At 36.8% G+C, this 23,267-nt stretch overlaps 1 protein-coding gene across 2 annotated transcripts in view; it reads left to right on the top strand.

Annotated features, from left to right (window-relative positions):
- The window catches only part of DIAPH3 (diaphanous related formin 3), a 565,809-nt gene that overhangs the window by 170,889 nt on the left and 371,653 nt on the right, over positions 1-23,267 (top strand). The window contains exons 6-9 of one of the 2 annotated variants that reach the window (XM_067016329.1): positions 2,240-2,314; positions 2,397-2,466; positions 7,380-7,516; positions 9,461-9,566. In XM_067016329.1, the coding sequence (XP_066872430.1) occupies positions 2,240-2,314; positions 2,397-2,466; positions 7,380-7,516; positions 9,461-9,566 (388 nt within the window). Of the gene's footprint in view, positions 1-2,239; positions 2,315-2,396; positions 2,467-7,379; positions 7,517-9,460; positions 9,571-23,267 lie in introns of both variants that reach the window. The other variant, XM_059042398.2, reaches the window with a different exon arrangement.

Here is a 23,267-nt window from a genome sequence, read left to right as displayed (position 1 = left end):
TAGTTAAATAGTTGTTGTAGTAGGGGTGATAAATTTTCAAAATAGCTGTGTTCTATTATTTATTACTCAGACTTGATTTACCTGGATTGATATGCTTCCTGAATTTTATAGTGGGCTCCAACATGAGCATATCATGTGCAAGAAAATCTTTTTGTTACATTAACAAAATTTTAAAATACTTTGTATATTTTGTTATAAGGCAGTTTTAGGAATAGTAACTTTATTCTCTATGATGATTGAAGGTGATAGCAGTATGAAGAATCCTAAACCATTTATATTAGCTTTATGATATCTTAATGGATATACTTTTGAATATAGAGATTGTTGAAACACTTCAAACAAAATACTGAAGTCTTATTGTGAGGTACTAAGACAGGAGGGTCTGATGAACAGAGTCTGTCCACACATCTCAGTGCCAGCCCAAGCAAAATGCTCAAATTACTCTTTGCCTGTTTGATTTCAAGCTTCCCTGCTGCAAGTGAAATAAGAATAAATACAGAATTGGATGTCAACAAGGCAAACAGTTAAGTGGGATGCTATAGGCGTTTTCATGAAATATGAAAGCTAGATTTGAAATGCCTACAAGTAATCTGTGCGAGGCTGATAGTGGAGAGCAAACTCTTAACTTTTGAAGTAGCATCCTGGTTTGAAAACACCAACTTATATTGAACTTTTTTTCTTCACCTTAGCTATAATAGTGATCTTCAGTCTTTTCTTGTACACGGGAGTATCTTTCCTGTTTAAGTGCATTCTTGAATCAGTTATTCTGTGGTTTTCATAGAGAAAAGATGGGTAAAATAGTCTGAGATGAGTCTGCCAATCTAAATGACAAATTCTTTTCTTTGGTGGGGGGTGGTTAAAATCAGAAACTCTGACTATTTGTAGGTGATTAAGCCGTGTTCACAGAAGTGTAGAAGTGAAGAAGAGGGAATTTAAAAAAAAAAAAATTTTTGGCTGCACCATGCCAGAAATGTGGGATCTTAGTTCCACAACCAGGGATCAAACCTGCGCCCCCTGCAGTGGCAGTGCCGAGTCTTAACCACTGGACCACCAGGGAAGTCCCTGGAATTTTTAAAATAATATTTTTATTTCTTATGCAAATATATTACATTAGGTGTTTACTCTTATTTTCTAAGGAATGTAATATTGTGTCTTAAGTAAGAAAATGGTATTATATCCTGGTATGTGACTTAAATTTTTTATTCTTTATAACATCCTGCTTTTGATTATTGGATGAAAGTTCGTTATTAATATTCCATTTCTCAAAGGCTACACACAGACACACATACACACATAAAATCATACATACAAACAAATATGTATACAAGCACATATATACAAAGAAATACACATATATATCATATTATATCTTTTTCTTTCCCCCACTTTTTGGAAGACTTATTGTTAATATTATTTTATTTATTGTGCTAGGCTTTCCAAATCAACACTGATTTTTCCTTAAGTAGTTTATCTATAATCAAGGTGAACTGTTGTCTATTGGCACTGTTATCCTAATTACATACATACTTTGATTATGTTAATGGGTTTAATGGAATAGAGGTGGTTGGGTCAAGATGAAAGTATTCATTTAAAAATAATGATAAAGCTCTTTTTAAAAATACAACTGAACTTTGAAATTTAAGAAATTGTTAACATTTATAAAGATGTATTTTAGTGGTTTGGAAAATTCTCCTAGAACATGCTTTTACAATATTTTGACTAATTTTTTCAGTAATCTTTTTCTTTATGTAGACCAGAATCTTTTCTCTTGAAATATTACTCACTTGCCCAATATCTGCTCTTTGGAATAGTCCAGAGTGAGGCTTATCCAGTGGTGTGCTGTTAAATGTTTAACAACAGGCTCTGGGTGAGGGGATGCTCTCATTGGCAGCATTTGCTGACTTCTGTAGTGTCAATACTTCCAACATGGAAGGTCTTAAGCTACTAACATGATGTCAATGGACATGGGGCATGGAAGAGCTGGGCACACTCAGCTCTCACAAGCCAAGTGCAAGCTGGGTTCAGCACATCACTGGCTTATCACATCATCGCTCCTTTTTTCACAAAGATTATGAATCATGAATGATTTTATACATAGTGTTATTCTTTTATTGTATTTATGACTAGAATATAACCAGTGCAAAATATTTGTAAATATTTGTGAGTCTATAGCATTATTGTGATATTCCAAACTAGAATACTGACTTAATATATGACTACCCTTTCTTCTGTTTCTCAGTTGGGTGGAGAGCTTTGGACATGAGGGACTTGGATTATTACTGGACATTTTGGAAAAGCTGATTAGTGGCAAAATGTAAGTATTGCTAATCATTATTTCTAATTAAGCTACATTTGCATGTCCAATGATGATTCCAACATTGATATCTTTTATGCAGACAAGAAAAAATTATAAAGAAGAATCAGCACAAAGTCATACAGTGTCTAAAGGCCTTGATGAACACCCAGGTATGTACATAGGTAATTGTACTGTAGTTGTTCTTTATCAGTTCTTACAGAAGTTCTTATGAAAGAAGAGTTATGTAATATAGAATTTGCACTAAAGTGATGCATTGCTTTGATAAGCTCTTCAGCATATAATGGAAAAAATATTGAAGTATCGATTTCTAGTTTTCTATCAAATCAGCTGTCTCTCAACAGGAGAAACTTGGGGATGAATAGGTCCTCTTCTGGTGCTTAACCCTTCATGTGCAGATTAATTTTCTTTCCTTCTGTCGTTCCTCCCTACCTCTCTACCTCCCTGTCTGTCCTCTTTTTTGTTCCCTTCTCTTCCTTCCCTCTTCTCTTTTAATTTTCAGAAGTATAGCATGAATCAGCTTTGAAATCATACACGATTATTAAATGTGGTCTGCAGTAATACTTATTACCAAAGAATTAAATTGGAAAGACTTAGTTTTTCTAGTCTAGAGATTTAATTTTTAATGAAATTAATGTGAACAGATATGAACAGGTCCCAGAGGTGGAGGAGCAGTGATGCTTAATGCAAGTACAGTTGACCCTTGAACAATATGTGTTTGAACTGCATGGTTCACTTATATGTGGATTTTTAAAAATAAATACATATTTGTACTGTTAGTGTATTTTTTCTTCCTTCTGCTTTTTTAAAATAACCTTTTCTCTACCTTACTTTATTGTGAGAATATAGTATATAATACATATAACAGACAAAATATGTGTTAATCAACTCTGTGTTATTGGTAAGACTTCTGGTCAAGAGTAGCCTATTAGTAGTTAAGTCTTGGGGGAGTCAGAAATTATACTCAGCTTTTTGACTGCATGAGGAGTTGGTGCCCCTAACCCCTGTGATGTTCAAGAGTCAACTGTTATATTGAAACCAAATATAATATGGCAGGTCTGCAGTTTGAATATTTAAAGAGGATACATTAGAAGAGAGAAATGGTTTATGCTCTGTACTAAAGCACTGTTTCCTTTTTTTTCATACTGTTAATTACAGAAATTAGCTCTATTCCATGCCGTGTCTCTAGCTCTAACATCTAAACATATCTACCTCATGATGTGTGCAGTAATGATAGGTGTTTTCATTCATTAGACAGCGGGAGAGGAAATTTTACCTATGTTGGGTGATGATCTGTGTTTTATAGCAAAACTGTGTATTTCTGATTAATTTTAATTTTTAATATTTTTGTCTTATCCTATTTTTAAAATAAACTTTTAAAGAACGTACTTGTACTTAAATTATTAACATTTACATTTCTTTTTATTAAATGCAGTAAATATTTATATTTTCTAATTATTTTTTAAATTGAATTATTTATGGATTTTTCATCATGTTCTGGAGTTAAGTTTTCTATTTTTAACCAGTGAAATATTTTTCACCTCCCTGCTTCCTCCAGTCAGATATGATTTTCAGGGAAAATATCTGATGTAGAAATCACTAGTACTTTCTATACTGAACTCACTGTTCTGTGAGAATTCGATTTTAGATATATTATGTAACCTTTGTAGAATATGTGTTAAGAGTGAGTGAATAAAGGAATCAAATTGCTCATAGGGAGACATCTTTTCACACTGAGTATATAACACTTGCTTTCAGCCGGGGGTTGGGGGGGCTTCTAAAATAAGAATATAGAAACTGGAAATTTCACTGGTGATGGGAAGGCTAAGAGTAGCGAAAACCCAGGAACATTTTTCCAAAACAGAGGGGCACAGGGCATTTGGATCATAATATGAAGTTAAGAATGTCATGGTTAAAGTGAAGTGGTATATAGAAGATAATATTCCTACTTGGTTTAAGACTGAATTGGAAAGGGAGTAAACTTTATGTATTTATATTCTAATTAATATAATGTGATTTATTGTTATAATAACGGATTATTTTTTTTATAGTTTATGTGGAGCTGGAATATATTCCATTTATATTTATTACTGTCATGCTGATATGAATAAAAAGTTACTGATACTTGGAATTATAATGTCTGAATTCTAAACATAATTATATGTGAAATTTTTTGGTAAATATTTTTTTTCCCAAGATTGGTTGATGGTTTTTCCTCTACCTTACTGTGCAGTCTTTATAAAAGTTCATGGAATGATGAAAAATATAGGCTTTAAGAGAAAAAAAATGTATGTACTAGTACCTTATTTGGTACTAGTAATTAATTATACAATTGATATTATGAGTGAATCTGATATCATTGTATGAAATTGAATTTTTTTATAATACTAAATTGAACTTTATAGTAGTGTTTAAATAGAAGAAGATTTTGAATATTTATTAGGAAGAAAAAAAAGTCAAGATGAAAAGTTAGTTACCTTTAAATTAAGAGGTAGTCAGAATAGGGGTTTCATTTTGGTCAGTTAACTTTTTGTGTTAAGGTGTGTACCCCCAGCGAGGGTGCCTTGTTCCTGAAGCCAGCCCCCTCCCTACGTGATCTCTGCTGCTGGTATTAACTCACCGTGGGTAGTCATTCAGCACCAGTGTTCATGTAGGGCATCTGACACAGGGATTTAGGGTATTCACCTTCCCCTGCCTAACACACCTTCAGTGGCCTGCAGTTCTACCTATTAGGTAACAATAGGCCTCAAATAGAATGCAAAGGGAACGTGGCACTGGTCCTCAGTTTAGAACATGTGAGTTTTCCTAAATTCTGGAGTGGATCCTTGACATTCAGTGGAGAGACATTCTTAGACCTTCCAAAATTGGTCACCATCTCTCTAACCTTGTAATAGCCTTCATTTAATGCACTTTAAGTGCCAGCACTGGTAAGTTGACTGTTTCTCTCACAGTCAACGGGTTTAGTTTTGCTTTGTTTTTTTAAAATAATTGAATGAGAGTAATTTTATACAAGTAGGCAGCAGTTCAGTCTTTAATTCCAGATACTTATTAGTGGTAATCTGGCCTCATTCCAATATCAAAATGAGCACTGTACAATTTTCCATTAGCGAAGTCAGAGAATATTGCCAGTGATGCAGCTTTGAGTTCACAGGACGCTGGTCGAAACTAGGAGATCAGAGAATGCTCGTATTCCACTCTTGACACATGGTTTAGGGTCAGAGGGCCTGACAGAGAAGGTAGGTGGTATCCCATAGAGGAAATCAGTATGAGTTGCTTTGAACGGCTGGAGGAGCCACAGAATTCTGATTCCAGAAGGGCAGGTGCTGGCTGAGGCCAACCCAGAGTGGGGGAAGTGAAGGAGGAAGTGCTGCAGGTAAGCTTTACTCAGTCTCAGGTTTATTAGGACAGAGCTAGCCCTTTGGTACTTGGTAATCATTGGCTGATTGACTTTTTGAATTGGGTCTAAGTGGTACATTACAAAACTCTGACAATTCCCTGGAATGATTGTTGAGGCATATTGTAGTCTCTGGCCCCATGCCTGCTTTTCTTTGTTTCCAGTTATGAAACAGCCCAGAGTATCATAAAAGTGAGCATTTCCTGGTTGGTTTAGCTGTTTCCTTGTAAACATTTCCCTGTCACCAACAGGACAGAGAAGTCCCTTCAAAAATCATACCCTGGGGCCCTTGACCCTTCTGTTTGTACTTCCTTCTTTGTACCTGTGTTCTTTAGATAGTGGTTTAAAGCAAGTGCAATATTTCACCACAGTGTGAAGCTTCTTTGTGTAAATGCGATATACAAGACAGGAAACTTATAAGTAAGTTTTCATAACATTCATAACATTCAAAGCATTTGGATCTAAGCTTGTTATAGATTTTACTTTGATACCAATACCTAGTGCTAATTTTAAGTTCATAGGTCTGTTATTGGGATTAAGTTCCTTTTTAGTGCTTAGTAGTAATTCTAATCAACTAAATTCTCGCTCTTTAAAAGGATCCTCTGGAATGTATGGTAGATAAATAGTACTGTTTTATTGCTTCTATTCATCCTCTGTTATTTGATACTTATCTTCCATAGATTGTAAGTAGACCCTAAGAGATATATACATACTTAAATCAAAGCACTAAGTCATTAGCATAACTCCTTATCTTCCAATTGAATGTGACATCCTGGCAGTAGCAAACAAACTTTGGCCTCATTCAAAATCATTCCATTTATATAATGTGTTTACAACTGCATTGTCTTTCTGATAACAAAATATCTCAGATCAGAATACACATGTTCTTATGGCAGTTTCTACATGGTATAAGCCCGAATCACCCTTCAGCTTTTGCCTGTTTATGAACCAAGTGTTACTATCTAGGCCCGCACTGTGTAATGTGGTCGCCACATGTGGCTCCTGAGCCCTTGAAATGTGGCTAGTCTGAACTGAGCTTTGCAGTACATGTACAATACACACTAGATTTTGAATACTTAGGAAGAAAAAAAAAGTAAGAATATCTCATCAATAAATGTTTTATATTGATTATATGTTAAAATGATAATATTTTGGGTATACTGGAATAATTCTATTAAAATCAGTTTTACTTTTTGTTTGAAATTTTACATTGCACATGTGGTTCACATTATATTTCTCTGGGACAGTGATCTGTGCATTTATTTGTGGTACCTCTTACCAACCTTCCTTCCCAGTAGAGCTCCTCAGGGCCTCAGTGTCTGGTTCAGTATCGGTCTGTTCATTTTGTATGTTCTTGTTGGGAAATCTCAGTATTCCTCACTGCTTCTCTCTTTCTCTAGTTGGCCACTTATCTATCTTAGTAATTATCAGTCATATTGCTGTAAAATTACCTTTGAGGCGTTATCTATATTTGATTGATTTTCATAGTTCTTAATGTCAAGGGAATACTTCTATGAATTTTTTTAGGATGTTATGCATTCTTTATATTTTCTGGCTTTACTACATGTACACATATATTATAAACATTTAAAAAATAACCACATTTCCTTCAGGGCACTATTTTTTCAACTAACCACTAAAATTTAACCTCTTATTTCCAAAATGTTGTAGTATGGCTTGGAAAGAATTATGAGTGAAGAGAGGAGTCTTTCTTTGTTAGCCAGAGCCATTGATCCTGAGAAGCCCAGTATGATGACGGATGTGGTTAAACTCCTTTCTGCAGTGTGCATTGTAGGGGAGGAAAGCATGTAAGTCTTCTCAACTTATTTCTCTCATTACATAATAATTTAATACAGTTTGAGTCATGTAATGTTTTCATTATTCTGTTTTAGTCTAGAATTTACTTTTAAAAAATGGACTATACTTAAGCAGGTGATTTAGATTTATATTGGCTGAACAGAAATGTTTGAGTGGTATTTTTTTTTCTCTTAATCAATATAGTAGTTATGGGCTAACATGTTTCTATGAAAAATGGATTTCTTCATCATATTTAAACTGTTCTGAACTCAAAACCTAAATATACATTCTAAATGAAGACTTTGAAAAATATACAAATTGGTTCTGTTACTTATGTTTTATTTTGATAGAATTTATTTACTAATAAGTGAGTAATTGATAATGTAATGGTTGAGGGTGCAAGGTCCTTGACAGAAAAGTACATACTAAAGTTTTAACTTTAAAGACATTATCCACAATTGCTAGAGCTATAACTAAAAGACCATTACATACATATTAAAAGATAAATAAAAATAAACCTGTTTTTCGTTTTAAGGAAGATTAGTGTTCTTATTACAAGAAAGCATTTAAAAATTATTTAAAATACTTTTTATAAATGATAAAGATATACAAACTGAACAACCAAAAGAACAAACAGAAATGGCCCTCCCTTCTATAAGGGTAGGCAGAGCCCTGTAAGTGAAACCTCCTGCACGCATTTAAAAATTGTCCATGTAGAGGTCCTGTGGGGCCGATGACTGTTGCGCCGCTCAGTTTGGAGTTAGTTGGAGAGTCAACAGGCACCACTCAGCCCTGGCCCTCTGCCCATATATGTAGCTATAGTGTGTATCCCTGGATGAGGCCGTGCCTGCTGCAGTCCCAGATGCAAAGCCAGGCGTACAGCTTCTGCACTTTCCCATTTTAAAAAGGCCATGTGAATTTTGGTGCAGAAAAGTAAGTGTGATTTTAATGTTGACGCATAAGATACTTCCTGTTCTCCCCCAACTCCTTTCTGCTCCTCCTCCATCCTCCTCCCTTGGCTTCCCTCCTTCCTCTTCCCCCCTCCCTCCCTAACTTCTTGTTTCTTCTATCTCTTTTCTCTTCTTCCCTTTTCCTTCCCTATCCCTTCCTCCCTCCTTTCCTCTCTTCTTGTCCTTCTCCTTTACCTTCTCTTTCTTAATCCTCTTCCTCTTTTTCCTTCTCCTTCTTCTACTCCTCTTCCTCCACTTCCATATTATTTTTTATTATTTCTTGACTTCAGGATAGGTCATCAAAATGAGTAAATAACTCTTAGGACTACAGTGTCTACGTCCAAACTGTGTGAGCTTTTACAGTATGCTAGGTACTGTTAGCATAAGCATTCTTTAAAGAAGTAACAAGTATACTTCTTGCATAACCATTATTCTTTATATTTGACTGTAATTCCTTAGTACTATATGTTTTTGGGCACCAGAGCTTCATTTATTTATACTCAAGACAGAATAGGTTTGTACTGGTTAAGAGCATTTATATAGTGCTTACTACACAGGTGGTCTGGTTCCAGATCTTTGCTCCACCACTCTACCATTTAGTAGACGTGAGACCCTAGACAAATGGCTTAACCTTTTTCTTCCCCAGTTTCCTAACCTATAATATGGGATAAAAATAATTATCCCATATTATGGAGTTCATGGTTAATATTTGTAAACTGGTTTAATAAGGCCTGATGTGTAGTAAGTACTATATAAATGCTTGATAAATAAACATGATCAAAAAAAATAAACATGATCATAGGGTTATTATGAGGAATAAATGAATTAAAACATGTAACATAGTTCATGCTTGATATGTGCTATATGATCAGTAAGCTACTTTTAAAATGTTATTGGTTGCCTAGGAGTAGTGACTCTGGAGTTTAGTAGATTAAGCTATTGTATTGGGTTATTTGGGTTACTTGCTGTTTGCAATTTACTTTATAATTTCAAATTTTCCAATAGCCTTGAAGAAGTTTTAGAAGCTTTAACATCAGCTGGAGAAGAAAGAAAAATTGACAGATTTTCTCCTATTGTGGAAGGTCTTCGGCACAATTCAGTTCAATTGCAAGTAGGTTTCATGTTTATCATTCATACTGTTTTTTTGTAACTGTTTCCTTACTGACTTATATTTAATACTGTAGTATGAAACCCCACATGCCATTTAATATTTTATAGCATTTTTAATAAATACAGAATTCTAACATATCATAATTTATCTTATAGATACAAATTTATGTACACCTATAATTATTTCCTTAGGTTCCTAGAAGTTGACTTACTAGACTTCTCTGTGAAATATATAATCATAGTCCATGAATTGTTATCTCAATTGTTGATTTTTATAATTTTTTAAGAAGTCTAGGCAATTGATTGAATTTGGCTTCTCATTGTATTAGTTTTATATCTGAAAAGTTGAGAGTGTCCATGGGTAAAAAGACCAAGATACACTTAGAAAAATCCTTTCAAAGATTTTTTTTTTCTTTCAAAGATTTTTAAGCACTACCAAAAAGTCACATTTAGACTTGAAACATTATAGTACCCAAGCTGCATGTCTAATATTCATTTAATTTCTCCCTTTTTTTAAAGACACAAGAATTTTATTGCTGTAACTATTGTTACAATCATTGCTAATCAAACCTAAGTATTTTTAAGGAATTATCGATGACGCTACCTTCAAATTTTAAAAAATTTAATTGGTGTGGTTGGGACCTGGCTATTGGGATTTTTGAAAGATCCTCAGGTGATTCTAATGTGCAATAAAATTTGGAAACCAGGGTGCTAATAGCTATGAAGTAAAACTGTTTCACAGTTAATAGTAAAATAATTATAGTTTTAATATTTACTTGAAAGTTCTGTGTACCTTAGCCATTTAATTGTTTCTCATTGTGGTAGGAATAGAAAAGCCAGATCTTAGTGTTAAATTAATAAAAAATAAACATGGTATTTGATGAAAAATTAGAAAGTGTTAGGGAATGTCAAATTAATTTATTATGACATTTCTGAAGATGGTATTTTGTGAATCTGCTTCTGGTGACAGTGTTTGTGAATGGTGGTGAGGAACCCTATGTGACTGGTTTCTCGGGACAGTATGCAGACTTGAAGATCTGAGTATGTGTATGGTCACTATTGTGTGGGTCCAGTTCCTGGAGCTTCTGGAAAAGAGCTCCTCCTTCCACATCTGGGAGTGGGGGCCTGGGCTTTGTGTCCACCGCTGACCTCAACCCTGCTCCTTCAGTTGCTCGGTGGGCTGGGGTCTGTTAATCCATATACCATTACCCTCATTTCCCTTTCCTTCTCATTTCTCATTGACCCCAGATTTCCTGTTCACCACAGGATTAATGAAGAGTGAGCCTAAAAGAAACTGTGTAGAGAAAAGCTGAACAATTACTTTATCTGTGTTTTCCTCTAGTACTCATGTAACTTTTACTTGCACAGTGTTTGTGCAAATGCCAGTAGGTTATTAGATTAATTTTGGTAATTTGTGCAGCTTCTTAGAAATTATGTCTAGTTTAAAAATCTCACTATGAAATGTAATAGTCCCATGTAAAGTTTATCCCCTAAGTAAAGACCTTTTGATCCTAATGCATACTTTTTGTATTTAATGACACACATGTTACAAGGAATGATGAAAACAATAGAGTTCTGAGTTAGGCAGGCTTGAATTTGAGTCCCAGCTCTTCACATCATAGCTCTAGTGACTCTGGATCAGTTCCCAAATCTTTTCTATACTTCAGTTTTCTCAGTTGCAAGATGGCAATAATCTCAGTACCTAGCTCATTGTTGATGCAAGGATTACATAGGATATAGGTTTAAATGCTTAGTACGCTGCTTGGTTCATTAGCAGAAGCGTTCAGCAAATGCTAGCTTTAAAAAGTAATTTTGGTAAATTAAAAAAATAAAGTCAGTGGAGATTAAATGTGATCTTCATTTTTTTGTTTGTTTGTTTTTTTTTTTTTTCGGTACGTGGGCCTCTCACTGTTGTGGCCTCTCCCGTTGCCGAGCACTGGCCCCAGACGCGCAGGCGCAGAGGCCACGGCTCACGGGCCCAGCCGCTCCACGGCATGTGGGATCTTCCCGGACCGGGGCACGAACCCGTGTCCCCTGCATCGGCAGGTGGACTCTCAACCACTGCGCCACCAGGGAAGCCCGTGATCTTCCTTTTTTAAAGAAACATTACCAGTATTGATATTAAAATCGATACTTAACTATACAACTCAGCATTTAATGAAAACTTGCTAGTGGAAACTTATGTTCACACAAAAATGCATGCACAATTTTTTTTTTGTTGTTGTTGTTTGCGGTATGCGGGCCTCTCACTGTTGTGGCCTCTCCCGTTGCGTAGCACAGGCTCTGGACGCGCAGGCTCAGCGGCCATGGCTCACGGGTCCAGCTGCTCCACGGCATACGGGATCTTCCCGGACCGGGACACGAACCCGTGTGCCCTGCATCGGCAGGCGGACTCTCAACCACTGCCCCACCAGGGAAGCCTATGCACAAATTTTTATAGCAGGTTTATTTAGCATAGCCCCACACTAGGAACAACCCTGTGTTCCTCAACAGGTTACACTGTGGTACACCGTACATATAATACTATTCCGCATCAAAGAGGAATGAACTACTGACAACGCAACTTGCGTGAATCTTCAGAGAATTATGCAGATTGAAAAATGCTAGTCCTAAAAGGTTACACACTGTGTGATTTCATTTATATAACATTCTTGAAATAACCAAATTATAGAGAACAGTTCTCTAAGAGCAGTTTACTGCTTTACTGGTTGCCAAAGATTTGGAATGGGGTCCAGGAAAGTGTGGGGTGTGGCTGTAAATAAATAGCAGGAAGGAGTGTCGTGCAATTAAAGCAGTTCTGTATCTTGATTGTGGTGACGGTTTCACAAATCTATACATGTGATGAAATTGCATAGAACTGTACACGCATACACAGATGAGTGTAAAGCTGGTAAAATCTGAAAAAGCTCTGTGGATTGTACCAATTTCAACTTCTTGGTTTTGGTTTGTACTATAATGATACAGGATGTTACCAATGGGAGGAATTGTGTGAAGAGTACTCAGGACCAACCTGTACGTGTTTTTTTTTTTGCAACTTCCAATGAATCTATAATTACTTCAAAATGAAAGGTTTAAAAAATCTTGATAAAATTGGGGTTCCAACGTTTTTTTTACAACATTATTACATCATTTGATGTTTGAAAGCTGTGAGGGAAAGGATAAAGAAGGGCTCGTTAAGAACAAAGTCAAGTTTTGCCTAGGTAAATGACATGATTGACTCATTAATTGGAAAGTTTGACTATTGCAACCTTAAAATTCTTGGTTATTTGGCATATTGAATTTGTTTTGGCTACCAGACATTAAATCTATCTGGTCTTTTAAACTCCTGATTACTGTATGAACTTGAAGGCAAACTACATGAATCAAAAAAATTCTTGGGTAAATTTATTCATTTCTATTATGGATAGTTACTCTGATTTTACTGAAGTTGCTAAGTTATGGAAAAAATTTTTTATAGTTATGATAAAATATGGTGAAAAGAACTATTAATTAAAAACTGTAAATTAAGATTACTATTCCATAGAAGACAGTAAGACTTGCAGAAATGAAAATATATTCATCCAGATAATTGATATAATTTTGAAATGATTTTTTTTAACAGTTTTATTGAGATAAAATTTATTCATTTAAAGTGTGCAGTTCCATGTTTTTTTATGTATATTCAGAATGGTGCAATTTTCACCACAATCAATATTCGTACATTTTCATCATCCCCAAAAGAAAGCCCTCATGCCCTGGCCATCACCCCACGGTGCCCTCATTATCTCTAGCTGTAGGCAGCCAATACTCTACTTTCTCCCTCTATAGAGTTTCATATTCCAGATGTTTGGTATCAGTGAAATCACAGAGTATGTGGTCTTTTCTTCCTTCTTTCACTTAGCATAGTATTTTCAAGGTTCATCCATGCTGTAGGATGTATCAGAGCCTCATTTTGTTGTGGTTGTTGTTGGTGCCGTATATGATGCTGCCGTATGGTATCCTGCATTTCGTTTATCAGTTGTCAGGTGGTGGGCATGTGGGCTGTTTTAAACTTTTTGGTTATTATGAACAATGCTACTGTGAATATTTGTGGGGATGGTTTCTTTCTTAATGACGGCTTATTTGCCATATTTAGTGTTAAGGCATTAAGGGTGGAGAGGAGGGACTAGCAGCAGCCTCTTTCTGGACAGCTGTGGAAATTGCTTGAGGAATTTTTATCAGGATACAGGTGGCTGATTATATTAGCTTTTATGAAAATAATTGCTTAAGTTGTAATTAAGTATATTTTCTGTTACACTTAGTAATGTTATTTTTTGATGTCCTATAAACACTAAAATTTCTTGATATAGTTTTTAAAGTTTAATTTTCATTGAGAAGTGAAAGGTCATTTTAGCATCATTTAAATTCATTTCTTTCTTATTTTTCTGATAAGTTCAGATTAAATTTGTTTGGTCTTTATTAAGAGTAGACAATGGAAAGAATTGTTCTCAATTCTAATAATCCCTACTAAACCATTTTGTTGTACGTTTATACTCTAATGGATGTTTCTTCTTCCTATTAAGCCAAATGTATGAAAAAGCTAGCAAGTAGCAAGCTTAGGTTAAGAGTAAAGTTATTGTTTTCCTGTTAACTAACTTAGGGGTAAAAAAGTAAGTAGATTCTCTTTTCTGGGGTTGCTAATTCTATTTCTTTTAAAATGATCAAGCAGTACTTTAGTAATATCTAAATACTTTTCTCTCTGGGTGTTTCTGAAGTTAACAAAAATAAAAAATAGTTTAGAACTAGCTGTTTATCAATTTTCCCATAAAGCTACTGCTCTAAGTACCCATTTTATTACATTAACTATTTAGGTTGCATTTATTAAAATGTACTAGTCAGGGGTGATATTAGCAAATCAAATTAAAAATAAAACTTGTTTGTCTCTGAATAAAATAGAAACCAATTGTTTGCTTTTAAATTGGAGAAAATGGGAGATAGTAAAATTAAAAAAGTCCTCAATGGGGGCTTCCCTGGTGGCGCAGTGGTTGAGAGTCCGCCTGCCGATGCAGGGGACACGGGTTCGTGCCCTGGTCCGGGAAGATCCCACATGCCGCGGAGCGGCTGGGCCCGTGAGCCATGGCCGCTGAGCCTGCGTGTCCGGAGCCTGTGCTCCGCGATGTGAGAGGCCACAACAGTGAGAGGCCCGCGTACCACAAAAAAAAAAAAAAAAAAAAAAAAAAAAAAGTCCTCATTGTTCTTTTAGTGCAAAGTATATTTATTCCAAAGTACTTTATAAGGGAGGATTGTTACATTTACTTAAGTCTGCTAATAATAATGATGAAGATAACGTGACTACCTCTGATTCTGATAGGGTCCAGTCTTCATGTGTGTGATTAGCTCCTTGTGTTGGCTGGGTCTTCCTTAGAAGAGGGTTGGAATAATGAGTGCACCAATCTCTAGTATCTGTCACACTTTGATTTTCATTGTTATTTTCATTTCTATCCTCTTATTATTTTTTCTTTCTATGTGTGTCTTCTTTCTTCTCTTGTGAGAGCCATACTTTGCTAGAGTGTCAGAAGCATTATCTAGATCCTAAAGAGTTTGTTCAAACCCATGTTGTTGGGCATAGGGCTGATGGAATTGTGTTAGATATTTTTTTTTTTTTTTTTTTTTTTTTTTTTTTTGCGGTATGCGGGCCTCTCACTGTTGTGGCCTCTCCCGTTGCGGAGCACAGGCTCTGGACGCGCAGGCCTAGCGGCCATGGCTCACGGGCTTAGTTGCTCTGCGGCATGTGAGATCTTCCCGGACCAGGGCACGAACCCGTGTCTCCTGCATTGGCAGGCGGATTCTCAACCACTGCGCCACCAGGGAAGCCCTGTGTTAGATTTTTGTCAGGAAGGGAATCAAACTGTGGGAATCCTGGACTTTTGGGGGTTGGCTATTTGACTTTTCCTCTGCATCTGTGTCCTTAGTGACGGCATGCTGTACCTTCCCTTCCTATGGTGTCTTCCTGGACTCCTGGAGTGTCAAGAACACAAAGGATCTGTGGTTTTATGCCACTTGTAAACTACTGTGTTAGTCTGCCACACTTGTATGCGTGCTGCTGTCAAAAGACACGAACTCCCAGGTCAAAAACAAAGGACTTCAGTTACCCACAGCCATAGCAGTAGCTCAAGTATCAGCTTTGTCAACCCCAGTTTCCAGTTTCAGTGGGTTGTGTTATAGGGCTGACACCCTGAGCTTAGAGAATCCAAGTCTGCTATCATGGGCACCAGTTACTATGACTGATACAGGCTGTAATGAGGTCCCTTCCATTTGTCTCCTAGAGTATTTAATTAAGTCTGCTGGTCAGCAGTGCTTCAAGCAGCAGGTTGAGGCTGACCTGCAGTACTGACCTCAGGCATGCCTTCCAGGTCCCAGATCCCGTCAGCTGAACAAATCCCGTAAACAGTCAGGGTCTATCTTAGGACACCAGGAGGCTTTCTTATCTTCTTCTGTTGCTCTTTCACTCCGCCTGAGGTATTAATGATTGCACAGACTTCCCTTTGTTCAGCAAGGAGGACATATGGGGCAACTCTTTCATCTGTAACAACCCTGCCAGTGAGTTAAAGCTGACCTGAGTGCCTTGCAGGGCTGACGCAGTGTCACTGATCACTTCAGCTAAAAGCAGGGACACATTTCGTATCATCTGTTCTAATTTGGTGACTCATCGTAGGGATAACTGTCTGCAGGTGCACGTATGTAGTGATCAGTGTTCTCTCCAGGAAACTCCTCAGAGTAAGCAAAGTTGGCCTGGGTGTGGAGAGATGGCCACAGTTGTCTGAGGCTGTATGTGTGCTGGTACTGTTTCCTCACACACCTGAGCATCTCTTATGAGCACCTCTGAGGTGTAAGTCATGGTGTTTTTGGAGAGAGAGGCAAGTTAATGCCTAGCTTCCCCACAAGATACATAGTTTTGAAGGTACACATGGTGTTCCTGGAAGGAACATGTTGTTTATAGTTGTTGGAGACCCCCAATTGGGATATCTATCAGTTGGGGGGCTACCAGGGGACAGTGCTTTCAATAAGACCTCCCAGCCAGCTGATAAACTTTTGGGTTCTCAGTTCAGGAAATAATTGAGTCCAGTCTTCATTTTGGAGGGACTGTCTGAAGACATGGCTGCAATGGCAGGTTGTGTTACAGGAGCTTGGAGAACACAGATCTTTCAGAATGGGCTGTGGGTCCGCCTGCCCTTTTGCTCTGGAGGGGAGATGCTATCTCTGTCTTCCAAGATGGTTTGATATACAGACATCCTTGTCAAGGTCTCGCAGAAGAAAAGCCACTACTTGCAATACATGCAGAGACACAGAGAGAATTGCCTGGCAGCAGAGAGCAGACCGTTGCACCTCCTTCTGTCACCTTTTTAGCTTCTTTTCCTTCAGCCTGATGCTCCTGGTGTTGTTCCTGTATACACAAAGGTGTGCATTTGTTGTACCTTGATGTTGAGTGAATGGAACAAAACCTTCACTAATTTCGGTTCATATGATAGTACTCTGTACTTTGAAATATGTTACTTGGCAATAATCGACAAATATGACATTGAAACAAATAAGTTACAGTGCCTTTTTGAATTTAGCCAAGTTTATTAGCTTCTGTTTGTTTTGTTTCCCTTACCCCTTAGATGCTCAAAATGTACCCAAGTTTAATTTTGCAGGAGACCAAATGAAGGTCTTCCTGTAATGAATAGTCATATCTTGATTTACTGTTTCTTTTTGTTTCAAGTATCTCCTACCCCTCAAAAAAGTCAATGTTATAACTAGAGTTATTTTTAATATCAAGTAAGTCGTTCACACATTTAATGAAGGACCAAATGAAGAATACAGAGTGTAGTAGAACGTTTATCTTTAGGATCACTGTTGGGGCATTCCAGAAGGATGCAGAGATCAATTTATTTTAATTCCTCTCTTTTTTTTTTTTTTTTTTAAATTTTATTTTATTTTATTTTTTGGCCACACCACGCAGCATGTGGGATCTTAGTTCCCTGACCAGGGATCGAACCCACGCCCCCTGAATTGGAAGCATGGAGTCTTAACCACTGGGCTGCCAGGGAAGTCCTAATTCCTCTCTTTTTTTACCACTACTTTTATTGAGGTTTGCAGCAGCTTGGTTACTGTATCTGTATGAATCAAAATGTTAAGCATATTAAAATGGACTAATAAATAATATGCCATTAAGCTAATAAACATTAAAGAAACAGTAAAATAATATACTAACGTGAACTCATATTGTCATGTGGAGCACACACCTACTAAACTAAAAAAAACATTTTTGTCTTAGAGTATACTGCCAATTTTCTGAGTCTGTGTAATACATTTTTTCACTTATGCTACAATAGACCACCAGAAAGATACACTTAATTCATGGCTCAAGGTAACTGCAAAGTTTCATAATTAACCAGTCAATTAGTTAATTATTCAGAGATTGTTGTTCAGGGTTCTGCTATATATTAGAACTATAAAGATGAATGAAATACACTGCTTAAGTCCTTAAGAAGCTTATACTCAGGAGTTTATAGCTGGCTAATGTTTCATATGAAAATTGCAATACTAGGAGTTTCAACAAAATGGGAGAACACAGAAGAAATTCATGATGTCTCCGGGGAAGTGTCTGAATAAACATGTAAAAATCCAAGTTCTGTCTTGAATCCAGCTGTTCCTGTTCATATAAATTAGGGCCTCTTGAATCCTTCAGTTTATTTCTCTGCATCTATATGAGATATATGCAGTTACCTCAAGCTCTGACTTGTCCTCTTACTGTGTTCATTACTGAATATTTAATTGGAAATATAAGTAAAATTATAGGACTTTGCATATGCTGATATACTTCACTCTTTCTGTGTTTGCCTACATAATGTAGTAGTCGATTTTAGTTTATATTCTGAATTAATGCATGAGATTTTAAAATTCTTTGGAGTTTCTTTAGTTGCACTGGAGGCAAGATATTTCTCTATAAGCATCATTTACTCATTTTAACTTGATAATGTAGAATTTGATTGTGCAAAGAGAGACAGATGATTTCTGCTATGGGGTAGAGAAGATGAATAGCGGTCTAACCTGTGTCTTCCAGGCCCAGATAGTAAGTATTCACAGATTCTGATAGAATTTTTATTTAAGTACTTTACTGGGGCTTGTTTCCAGTCTGAATTTAGCTTAGGAAGCTGATATGTTTTCAGTGTAATACAGCCATCATTTTACATGTGGAAACATGTTCTATTCAGGATGAATATGTTGACCAAGTGTGAACTTTCTAGAGAATGTTTGCTTTTGCTGTTTGTTGGATACCTTTTCAATTCCTTCCACATAATCATGGAGAAAGCATCTGTGCTGGTGGCCTTTGAAAAACCTGGACAGGCCTGTGTTTGAGGCTCAAGCATCACTGCTGTTAGTATACCTGGAATTTTGTGCTTAAACTTGTTTGTCTGAAAACGATTGGAAACCAAAGGTTAAAGATTCATAAAGTGTTTATTTTTTCTCCTGTTTGTGTTGCACATAGTGATAGATAGCAGTAAATTAAATTGTGTACTAGAGGAACTTTAGGTGATACATATTCACATATGAAGAAACCTTCTCACTTCATTTTCAAGTGCAGAAAGCTGCTTTGCTGATAAAGTGGTGTAAATTCCAGCATGTGTCTTTGTCTTGCTGTTTAACCTCTTTCTACTTCTAATGATTTTCCTTTGATCATTTGCCTTGTTCTTAAGATTGCCTTTGACAAGCTCTATCCCTCATATTGAATATCTTTGAGATTTTTGCTTACCGTTTATCTACTTTGTCCCCTGTTATATATGTCTTTACCCCTCTAGTTTACAACATTGCTGACATTTGTCCCACTATTTGTAATTACTGTTTGGGCTGCTTATTTTCCTAATCCTTGGCTATGTGGAGTTTGCTGGTCTCAGCTTTTGCAGGACATTTTCAGTCAGTTGCTGCTCTTGAGGAAATCCTCAACTGTCCTGAATTCTAGCTGGATATGTACGTGCCTGTATGTGCAGACACATCTTTATAGCTAGAAGTTATGTTAAAAATACCTTTTCTCAAGTAAGGCTCCTTTTTGATAATTGGGGCAAGAGTAACAAATGAGTTTACAACATTTACTTTACAAATCATTAGAACTGAGTACATATCTAACACCTAAAGATGTGTCTTACTTATAAGCCTTGTTTAAACCAAAGGTTAATAAGCAGTATTTCTAAAGTATAAAGGTACATTTGGAGCAAGGAGAATATTTTAGAGCCATTTTAATTGTATGCTTTCATTTACTGGTTGCATATGGTACATGTGAGAAGGAAAATGTTTTCCATGTGCAACAGCAGTTCTGTCCCTTTGTAGAAACTTCTCGTCAAGTCACCAATTTTCCAGATGCAGTGGTAATTATCTTTTTTGACCTATTAGAGCATTTGACACAGTTGATCACTCTCCCTGTTGACATACTTTTCTCCCATTCTTCCAGGACACCACAATCTCTTCATTTATCTTCTACCACATTGATAGCTTTTTACTTTTCTTTAACTCATTTCCTCAACCTTCAAATTAAAATCTACAATTGAAATGTCCTAACCAGTTCTATTTTTTTTAAGTTTTCTTTAAACATCTTTATTGGAGTATAATTGCTTTACAATGGTGTGTTAGTTTCTGCTTTACAACAGAGTGAATCAGTTATACACATACATATGTTCCCATATCTCTTCCCTCTTGCGTCTCCCTCCCTCCAACCCTTCCTATCCCACCCCCTAGGTGGCCACAAACCACCCAACTGAATCCCTGTGCCATATGGCTATTTCCAACTAGCTATCCACCCTACGTTTGGCAGTGTATATATGTTCATGCCACTCTCTCACTTTGTCACAGCTTACCCTTCCCCCTCTCCATATCCTCAAGTCCATGTTCTAGTAGGTCTGTGTTTTATTCCCATCCTACCCCTAGGCTCTTGATGACTTTTTTTCCCCTTAGATTCCATATATATGTGTTAGCATATGGTATTTGTTTTTCTCCTTCTGACTTACTTCACTCTGTATGACAGACTCCAGGTCCATCCACCTCACTAAAACAACTCAATTTCGTTTCGTTTTATGGCTGAGTAATATTCCATTGTATATATGTGCCACATCTTCTTTATCCATTCATCTGTTGATGGACACTTAGGTTGCTTCCATGTCCTGGCTATCCTAAATAGAGCTGCAATGAACATTTTGGTACATGACTCCCTTTGAATTATGGTTTTCCCAGGGTATATGCCCAGGAGTGGGATTGCTGGGTCATATGGTAGTTCTATTTTTAGTTTTTTAAGGAACCTCCATACTGTTCTCCATAGTGGCTGTATCAATTTACATTCCCACCAACAGTGCAAGAGGGTTCCCTTTTCTCCACACCCTCTCCAGCATTTATTGTTTCTAGATTTTTTGATGATGGCCATTCTGACCGGTGTGAGATGATATCTCATTGTAGTTTTGATTTGCATTTCTTTAATGATTAATGATGTTGAGCATTCTTTCACGTGTTTGTTGGCAATCTGTATATCTTCTTCGGAGAAATGTCTATTTAGGTCTTCTGCCCATTTTTGGAATGGGTTGTTTTTATTGAGCTGCATGAGCTGCTTATAAATTTTGGAGATTAATCCTTTGTCAGTTGCTTCGTTTGCAAATATTTTCTCCCATTCTGAGGAATGTCTTTTGGTCTTGTTTATGGTTTCCTTTTCTGTGCAAAAGCTTTGAAGTTTCATTAGGTCCCATTTGTTTATTTTTGTTTTTATTTCCATTTTCTAGGAGGTGGATCAAAAAGGATGTTGCTGTGATTTATGTCATAGTGTGTTCTGCCTATGTTTTCCGCTAAGAGTTTGATAGTGTCTGGCCTGACATTTAGGTCTTTAATCCATTTTGAGTATATTTCTGTGTATGGTGTTAGGGAGTGTTCTAATTTCATTCTTTCAAATGTAGCTGTCCAGTTTTCCCAACACCACTTATTGAAGAGGCTGTCTTAACTCCACTGTATACTCTTGCCTCCTTTATCAAAGAAAAGGTGCCCACATGTGCATGGGTTTATCGCTGGGCTTTCCATCCTGTTCCATTGATCCATATTTCTGTTTTTGTGCCAGTACCATACTGTCTTGATTACTGTAGCTTTGTAGTAGAGTCTGAAGTCAGAGAGCCTGATTCCTCCAGCTCCATTTTTCTTTCTCAAGATTGCTTTGGCTATTCGGGGTCTTTTGTGTTTCCATACAAATTGTGAAAATTTTTGTTCTAGTTCTGTGAAAAATGCCAGTGGTAGTTTGATAGGGATTGCATTGAATCTGTAGATTGCTTTGGGTAGTAGAGTCATTTTCACAATGCTGATTCTTCCAATCCAAGAACATGATATATCTCTCCATCTATTTGTATCATCTTTAATTTCTTTCATCAGTGTCTTATAGTTTTCTGCATACAGGTCTTTTGTCTCCTTAGGTAGGTTTATTCCTAGATATTTTATTCTTATTGTTGCAATGGTAAATGGGAGTGTTTTCTTAATTTCACTCAGATTTTTCATCATTAGTGTATAAGAATGCAACAGATTTCTGTGCATTAATTTTGTATTCTGTTGCTTTACCAAATTCATTGATTAGTAGTTTTCTGGTAGCGTCTTTAGGATTCTTTATGTATAGTATCATGTCATCTGCAAACAGTGACAGCTTTACTTCTTATTTTCCGATTTGGATTCCTTTTATTTATTTTTCTTCTCTGATTGCTGTGGCTAGAACTTCCAAAACTTTGTTGAATAAGAGTGATGAGAGTGGGCAGCCTTGTCTTGTTCCTGATCTTAGTGGAAATGGTTTCAGTTTTTCACTATTGAGGATGCTGTTGGCTGTGGGTTTGTTATATATGGCCTTTATTATGTTGAGGAAAGTTCCCTCTATGCCAACTTTCTGCAGGGTTCTTATCATAAATTGGTGTTGAATTTTGTCAAAAGCTTTCTCTGCATCTATTGAAATGATCATGTGGTTTTTCTCCTTCAGTTTATTGATATGGTGTATCACGTTGATTGATTTGCATATATTGAAGCATCCTTGCATTCCTGGAATAAGACCCACTTTGATCACGGTGTATGATCCTTTTAATGTGCTGTTGGATTCTGTTTGCTAGTATTTTGTTGAGGATTTTTGCATCTATGTTCATCAGTGATATTGGCCTGTAGTTTTCTTTCTTTGTGACGTCTTTGTCTCTTTTTGGTATCAGGGTGATGGTGGCCTCATAGAATGAGTTTGGGCCTCTGCTATGTTTTGGAAGAGTTTGAGAAAGATAGGTGATAGGTCTTCTCTAAATGTTTGTTAGGATTTGCCTGTTAAGCCATCTGGTCCTGGGCTTTTGTTTGTTGGAAGGATTTTTTGTTGTTGTTTTGCAGTACGTGGGCCTCTCACCACTGTGGCCTTACCCATTGCGGAGCACAGGCTCCGGACATGCCGGCTCAGTGGCCGTGGCTCATGGGCCCAGCTGCTCCACGGCATGTGGGATCCTCCTGGACCAGGGCACGAACCTGGTTGCCCTGCCTCGGCAGGTGGACTCAACCCTGCGCCACCAAGGAAGCCCTGTTGGAATATTTTTAATAACAGTTTCAATTTCAGTGCCTGTGATTGGTCTGTTCATGTTTTCTATTTCTTCCTTGTTCAGTCTCAGAAGGTTGTGCATTTCTAAGAATTTGTCCATTTCTTACAGGTTGTCCATTTTACTGGCATAGT

Source organism: Kogia breviceps, chromosome 16 (assembly GCF_026419965.1).
Source record: "Kogia breviceps isolate mKogBre1 chromosome 16, mKogBre1 haplotype 1, whole genome shotgun sequence".
Classification (NCBI taxonomy): Eukaryota; Metazoa; Chordata; class Mammalia; order Artiodactyla; family Physeteridae; genus Kogia; species Kogia breviceps.
This window is presented reverse-complemented; position numbering and strand designations above follow the sequence as displayed.